Source organism: Myotis davidii, unplaced genomic scaffold (genome assembly GCF_000327345.1).
Source record: "Myotis davidii unplaced genomic scaffold, ASM32734v1 scaffold30, whole genome shotgun sequence".
Taxonomy (NCBI): Eukaryota; Metazoa; Chordata; class Mammalia; order Chiroptera; family Vespertilionidae; genus Myotis; species Myotis davidii.
Genome location: NW_006282874.1, coordinates 3233012 through 3241047, shown reverse-complemented (window position 1 = coordinate 3241047; position 8036 = coordinate 3233012). Strand labels below are relative to the sequence as shown.

The 8036-nt window shown below is 49.6% G+C and overlaps 1 protein-coding gene across 1 annotated transcript in view; it reads right to left on the bottom strand.

The window, feature by feature from the left end:
- The window catches only part of ADCY8 (adenylate cyclase 8 (brain)), a 137080-nt gene that overhangs the window by 26735 nt on the left and 102309 nt on the right, over positions 1-8036 (bottom strand). The window contains exons 9-10 of the mRNA XM_015561453.1: positions 6059-6260; positions 3886-3975 (exon numbers count right to left, since the gene is read on the bottom strand). Of these exons, the coding sequence (XP_015416939.1) occupies positions 3886-3975; positions 6059-6260 (292 nt within the window). The remainder of the gene's footprint in view (positions 1-3885; positions 3976-6058; positions 6261-8036) is intronic.

Here is an 8036-nt window from a genome sequence, read left to right as displayed (position 1 = left end):
TCTATGTTGGCAGTTTATTTTGTTCATTAGATTCCACATATGCGTTAGATCATGTGATACTTGTGTTTCTCTGACTGGCTTATTTCGTGTTTTTTCTGTGTGTGTGTGTGTGTGTGTGTGTGTGTGTGTGTGTGTTTGTGTGTGTTTTGTTTTGTTTTGTTTTTGTTTTAGAAGAATTACTAAGCACACACTGTGGGCTCTGTCCTTTGAGTAATCTTGAATAACTATAAATATTGTCAGTTGTCCTCAAAGCAGTTTATAAATGTGACGGGTTGGGAAGAATGGTCTAGGCAGATAAATACATTGCAGAAAGGACGGAGCGTGAGTTCGAAGATGATGCCAGAGGGTCTGTGAAATGGCAGGAAGAGGTCTGAAGGGACTGGGTCCTCCAGAGAATGCCTTTTGCAAAGGGGGGGTTGAAGGCTGGGTGGGACCCGAAAGCATGGGAAGGAAATGGGAGAAAAGCACCAGGATGAGAAGACCCAGGTAATTACACTCCCGGGGGCCTATAAAACGACAGACAGCTCCGAATGCTCTCGCAATATAGTTAGCTGTTTATCCTAGCTGTTTATCCGGATCTGCCGGAGCCTGTAATCAAGGGCCTGCATTCTAAGATGGTCTTCCCTTCAAACCGCCTGAGAACTGCCTTCAGGCGCCTGAGATAATGACATGGTGGGTTTGTGCATGTGATTTGCATTCACTTGGCAGACCTGTGTCTCTCTGCTGCCCCCTCGGCTACTTCTCCACTCACAGTTGGCACATGGCTTTCTAAGCTGTCATTTCCTGCATCTTTACTTCTTTTTCAGTAATTGGCAAGCTATAGTTCAGAACGCAATTCTACTTTGCACTATAATTGTAACAACCTCTTGTTTATATCACATCATCCAGTTTAATAACACGCCTTTGGACTGAGTATCATTTCTCATGGGATCAGAGGTCAGAGACGAAGATGAGGAAACAGTGCTCAGAGAGATGAAGCGATTTGCTTGGGGACACACTGTGAGGGGTGGGAAGGGTTGTGTAGATGAAGCCTTTTAGAAGGTCTGAGTGTCTGATTCCTTCCAGTTTGCTAGACAAAGCCTTAGGTAGGGAGCCACAGCCACAGACATCAGGATGCCAAGTGGTGGGGCAAATTGGGTCGTCACAGTAGCTGGGGATGGACACAGCCCAGCTGCCCATCTTTTTGACCAGTGGTATTCCTGCACCAGAGAGAGATCAGTAGGTGGCATCAGTATATGGTCTCTAAAGAGCCAGGCCGTAAATATTGTTGGCCTAGTGGACCACACCATCTCTGCTGTGATTGCTCAACTCTGCCATTGTCCTATAGAAGCAGCCATAGAGAATTGGTAAGAAATGGGTGTGGCTGTGCCCATTTGTAAATTTTATTTACAAAACAGGTGGCTGGCAGAGTCTGGCCTGTGGGTATAGTTTGCTGACCCTGAACAAGGTGATTCTTTGGTTGTGGGAGGACAGTATGAAACTCTGATTTGTTTATTTTATCTCACTTTTTAACATTCTTGTTTTTGAGTATGTTTCATAGTGCACATGTTATGTCAGCACTGATACAGGTGTGTCACTTGTAGTAAACATGTATGGGCAGTGCAGGCTCAGAAGCTTGTACTAAAGGTGATAAATCAATCACAGCTGACATTTAATGAGCAGATCCTTTGGGTCAGGCATTTCTCTAAACATGTTACATGCATGAATTTACTTAATCCTCACAGCCACCCATGAGGAAGGGACTGCTTTCACCCTCCCTTTACAGATAAAGAAACTGAGGCACAGAGATGAAGCTATGTGATCCAAAAGCCTACGCACCATGAGTGCTGTGGTCCTGAGTTTGGGAGTTCAGGTTTGGGGCCCAGAGTATGTAGTGTTGGTTTAGAACAGGGGTGAGCAACGTCTGGCCCAAGGACCGTGTAAGGCCCACAAAATCGTGTGGTCTGGCCCTGCCAAGGCATTAGGACTGAGTTAATTAAATGTTTAACCAAATATAGCCAGCTGATTTTTAAGTTCATAATTTTGTATGGCTTGCAAATGATGTTATAATATCCATATGGCCCTTGACAGAGAAAAGGTCCCCGCCCCACATCGCTGGTCTAGAATGACACAGAAGCCCAGATTAAATAGTTCATGAACATCCACTCATGTCAGACGTCATGTTAGAAACACAGCATTTGCTAGCTCCTCTAGGTAGTCGCCATGAGAACGTGCTGTTCCTTAACTCCACAATAGCCACGTGAAGAAGCTATTATTTTTCCTGCTGTACAGATAAGGAAGCTGAGTTTCAGAGAGAGTAAGAATTGATTCAAGATTCCGCTGCTAGCAAGTGAAGAGTGAAATCCAGCTTCTGCCTAGCTCTGAATATCCGACTCTTGGCCAGCTCACTGCCTCTTGGGTCCCTCCTTAAGTCCTCCACATTCTTGGGGTGTTGGTGTCCCAAGGAGTCCATGACCTCAGAGCTCACTCATTACTTGGTGGAGGGAGTCCCAGAGCATGTGGTCTGTCCTGTGCAGCCCTGAACTTCCTTAACATGAGCCTCATTCTTCCCTAGGGATTGAGCCTGGGTTCAGACGTATGGGTTCAGGATATGCCAGATATGGTTTGCATTGCAGTAGCGAGTCTTGATAACTGAGATAGGAAGAGGAGGATGAAAAGAAGGAAGGACGGAAAGGAGTGAGGAAGAATGGGACTCAGGCAGGACTGGCACTGAGCAAGGTACTTTCTAAGCTTTCGTTTCATTATCTATAAAGTGGAGGTGGTCATAGCCTCTACCCCAGACATCTTGACTCAATGATGTTCTGCATATCAAGTAGATAGATGCACTGCACCTGGGGAGCGGGGCGAGGCTGTCTCTCCTTTGCAGACATTTCTCACACGCATTCTGGGGCCTAGGTGAGACACAGAGAGCCTTTCCTCCACCCACATGGTGGAGAGAGTCTGAGAGAACAAGAGTCCACTTAGTGTCCTCAGAGTATGGCGTTGGCTGGGGTCTGCTGGGACCCCCAGCTATCCTCCCTTTTGGCGCATGACTTCTGTCCTAACGTGTAAAGGTCTGGGCTATGAGTAGTGGAGCCTAAGCTTGTCCTTTGCCCAGCCCCGTAGGTTGACCCTGATGCCCAGGACCAGACCAGTGGCTCTGTCACCAAGAGAGGGTCAGACTTATATTACGATGGTGGGGGTGATGTCGGGACACCTCCTGACCCTGTCTACACCTCCATGTACTGTCTACACCACTTTTATTTAAGTTTAGTTGTGTTCTGCTTTTGTGAGTCACTAGCTCCTTCTTCCTCTCTCCTTCCCTTCCTTCCTCCTTCCTCCCTTCTTTCCTTCCTTCCTTCCTTCCTTCCTTCCTTCCTTCCTTCCTTCCATCTATCCATCCATCCATCCATCCATTCATCCATCCATCCATCCATCCATCCATCCATCCATCCATCTTTCCAGCTTTCCTTTTCCAATACAGCAAACACCCTTTGAGCAGTAACTCTGTGCTCTGTCTTCTATTAATGACCGGGCACCTCTGCTTTAAGATCTTAAGATGAGTCGGTAGAAATGAATAGGGGAGGAGGAGACAGAGGGGAAGAGAGAAATGAGTAGAGGGAAAGGTGAAGAGGGAAGACATGGAGGAGAAGGAAGAGGAAGGGAGACATGGGGAAAGGGCAGCAATGGGAAAGAGGCGGAGAGGGAGCAGGAAGAGAAAGGGGACAGCAGAGGAGACAAGGAGAGAAGGGAAGGCAGAGAAGGGGAAGGACAAAGAAGGAGGAAGAGGCAGAAGAAGGAAACAGGCCTCCGGGTGCCTTGGAGGCCCTTCCCCAGTCCTGCTTGGTTGGAGCTGGTGGAGATGTCTAGGCCCAGGTCTTGCCCAGGGGGCTTGTGAATAAATACCTCTGGGTAGGAGCAGATATCTGTAAACACAGCTGAGGAATTGAAAGTCAGGTTCTTCAAGGGTATCGACTTGTCAAAATCACACCACAGCTGCGGATTAAAAAAAAAAAGAACAACAAAAAAACAAAAAACACAGGAACAACAAAGTCAGTGTGAGTGCTGGAAAAGGCGTCCTGTGCTATGGGCGCTGGGGTTCAGCAAGAGCCTGGGGCGGACCAGGCCCGAGGGGCATCACTGGGCCTGGCAGTGCCAGCGGGGGTCTTCTCTTTCACTTTACAGAAAGCACTGGCTCAGAAGGGCATTGTCCACCCAGTGAGGACGGGGAAGACTGCTCTGTGGCCCCATCACGGAGGGTCACGGAAGTGCCCGGGGGCTCAGAAGAGAGCAGCTGGAAGGCAGGAGAGGCCTGGGTGTGCTCACAGCCTGTCTCCACCTCAGGAGCTGGGAGGTGTTAGGGACCTGAGGGGCACATGTTCCGTACAGACTCTTAGCACTGGGGTGGTGGGAAATTCGGAGCCCAGACATCTTGCAGGTGATGTTCATGGCGCTCAGAAAAGAACAGCTACCATTGGCTGAATACCTCCTCTGTGCCAGACACTTGGTATAAAAACTCCCTCACAATCCCCGTGTGATGCTGCTGCTCTTTTTATCCCCATTTACAACTGAAAAATAGGAAACTCGGAGAAGGAAAGTAACTTGTCCAGGGTCACCGAGCTGATAAGCGGTGGAGCTTAGATTTGAACGCAGGTCTATCTGACTCCAACGCCTCAGAACCTCCACCCACACCACTGTGGCATGGCTGGCCTGAAGGGTAACCCTGACCTTGAGTCTCTGGACTGATTGTCCAATTCTGCACCCCAGAGGTATCTGATTTGTCAAGACTAAGGTCCCAGCTACAGCTCTGCATTCTGTGATCAATGGTCCTATGCACATCCATGTTCAAGTACCACAATCTCACATCAAATACTCATGTGACGCTGAATTTAATTAGACTGTGATTCCCCTTTTCTTTATCCCATTGAGTCCTTTACTTCAAGGCCAGCCGTAGAGCTTGAGCAGCATAGACTCTAAGAAAATACTAGGCCAACTTGCACAATACATTTCAGGTCATATAATCCTCTACTCATTTTCCTCATTCCTCTGTCTCCTCCTCGCCTATTCATTTCCCCAGCTCATCTTAAAATCCTAAAGCAGGTGTGTCCACGCCTGAACTTGTGGATGCCCTCCTCAGACTCAAGGGGCCTGGTGATGGTTTCAGCCACCAGATGACGCCCCCGCTAGCCTCTCTCCACATGCCAAGTTCAAACCCTGGGATCAGACAGACCACTCCTACCCTCCACTCCGTCCCTAAGTCATAGACAACGCAGGCTGCTTGTATTTACACAGACAATGCTTACAGCTATCGTTACCATTCTACTGAGAAAATGAAATCATTGACACATGGGTCACCGAACTAAAAGCAATGGTAAATATGGCAGTTGGAGATTCATTGGAGTTCGATGTGTCACATCCAATAGGAGCTTTTAGAAAACCACAGGCAAGATGCTTAACCTTCCTGAGATGTGGTTTCCTCATCCATTAGGTGGGAACAGTAATACCTACCTGTAGCCCACAGTGGATGCTCAGTAAACAACAGCTACTGATCCCCATGGCCCCGCTCCCATCCCCAGAGATACCATTCAGCAGATGAGAATGAGCATGAGTCATGGAGTCAGACAGACCATATTAACAAGTTATTTCATGTCTCTGAGCCTGTTTCCTCAGCCATAAAGTGGGGATAATGAGACTTACCTCACAGGGTTTAGTGAGGATTAAATATGAAAACCGTACTGTGCATGGCTCCTCCTTCAGTGCATGGCACACAGCAGGGGGTACTTCCTACATGGTGCCTGACTGACCCCTGCTGTCGAGTAGCCAGTGACAGGGCAGGAACTGCAGGGAGGTTGGAGGCCTTTGCAGCACAAAGCTTCTCCCACTGGAACTGCCCAGTGAAATGCCCGGTTCTGGCAGTAGCCGCACCGGGGTGCTCTGTCCCTAAGCTTGGGACTGGACCAGGCACGAAGGTAACTGGTGTGGAGGGAGGCAATGCAAGACGCTACAGCAGCTCCACAAACCCTGGGGCCCCCCGAGAGCATCCCGGACACTGGAGGGTGGGCGGGCCTGGGATGCTTACGATATTGAGGATGGCGCCCAGGAAATTGATCAGGATGGATGCGAAGATGATGACGTTCCGGGCCAAATAGGTCTCGTTGATCCAGCAGCAAGTCTTCCGCAGGACGAGTGGTAAACACTTGTAATCCTCCGCCGTGGTGATGAGGACCAGAGCCGCATGCAGCATGATCAGGATGGAGAACTGGATGGCCATTGGCATAGCCCTGCAGGGAAACACAGCTGGGTCACGTGGCTTCCATCCTCTTATTTCCCATTGGCTGGGTGATGCTGTCAGTCACATCCATGATCACCCTCCCACCCCTTGGTTCCAATAATTCCTCTAAATCTCTGCTTGTTTTTAGAAACAGGCTGTGGCAGGAAACATTTATTGTATCCATTCTTTTTTTTTTAATATATTTTCATTGATTTCAGAGAGATAGGAAGAGATAGAAGCATCAGTGACGAGAGAGAACCATTAATTAGCTGCCTCCTGCACGCCCCACACTGGGGATTGAGCGGGCAACCCGAGGATGTGCCCTGACCAGGAATCCAACCCTGACTTCCTGGTTCATAGGTCAGCGCTCTGCCAATAAGTCATGCCAGTCGGGCTTATTGTATCTGTTCTTAGCATATTCTTTTGGTTGAGAAACTTTGCAATGAACATCAACCACTTGACTTGGTGTCACACTGCTGCTCAATTTCTGCACTTCCTTTGTTATTCATCGTTCTCACTAGGCCAGCGGCTGCCAAGGCAACACAACACTGGGATCTTATCTCACAACTCTGGCTGTGGGAGGGACCCACACGCCCTTTCCCCTTCAAGGCGGTTTTATAAAACACGTTCCCTCTCCATCTGCTCCAATGCCAAGAACCGAACCTGGCACCTGGTCCAAGTTGCTCAGCTTGGTGAATGATCACCAAGGTTTGCATGGCGTGTGCTGTGTGCCATTTAGTACGTGGGTGAGGATGGGTGAGGATACAGTTGAGATGTGAGTACATTCTTGCCCAAGGCTTCAGTATCACTCCCAACTCTACATCCTGAGCTCAAGCTCTCACCAAAGCTCTTGCCGTGGCAGTTCCTGTCTAGTGGGTACCTCTGCTGGGCGTCAGGCTGCTCCTAGCGACTCAGTTTCTCTAAAACCCCATCTCTGGAGGTGTCTTTGACTGCTTCCTCTCCGTGGCAAAGGCAACTTAGGGAATGTGGTCCAAACGGCAGGGTAGTGGGGGTACAGGGCGTCATGACAACCGGGGGTAATGCCTTTACAAGGAGGGAGTAGCCAGACCTCAGCTGCCTCTGCCTGGCGAGCATCAGAGAGGCTGGGAAGTGTTGCTCCAGCCCAGCTCTCCCTGTGGGAGGTTTTGTTCTTTTCATTCTTTTTAAATACGGCACAGTTTTGATATTTGGACTACCCTGGCAGGGAATCTGCAGGAGTTTTAGGTAACAATGGAAGGTCTTTGCGGCAGTGGGTTCCCAGAGGGCTCCAGGCAGATGGGAAATTCCCCCAAACCCGCTGGTAACACACCATTCGTCCTGGGCCCCAGGGGGAGGCGATGAAGGAGAAAGCTGGAGGATCGCTGTGTCAGGCCATCCCAGGAGAGAGGACGTCCAATGCTATTGTGTCTCATCATGTGAGGCAGACACGGAGAATATGAACATCTTGTGTTAAGCCAACCAGGCAAACGTGGTTAGAGAGCTGCCCAGTTCTATGGCCTCCAGCTGCCAGCATCTGAAGTCTCTGTAGGCTGCCTTTCCTCTCTGTCTCTCTCTCATCTCTCTGCCCCTCCCCTTCCCAGCCATGGTGCTGAGCTCAGTCTGCCTGCTTCCCCCCAGCGCGCTGGGGCTCCCTCTCCTGGGGGAACACCTGTGCGGCCTCCAAGCTTCAGCTTTTCTCTGGATTCTTCCCCGACCCCTAGCATAGGGCTGAGAACATGGGCGGTGCTCAATAAACACTCACTGAAGGAGCTTCCAGTGGGGAGCTGAGGCTGTTCCTCCCCTCGCC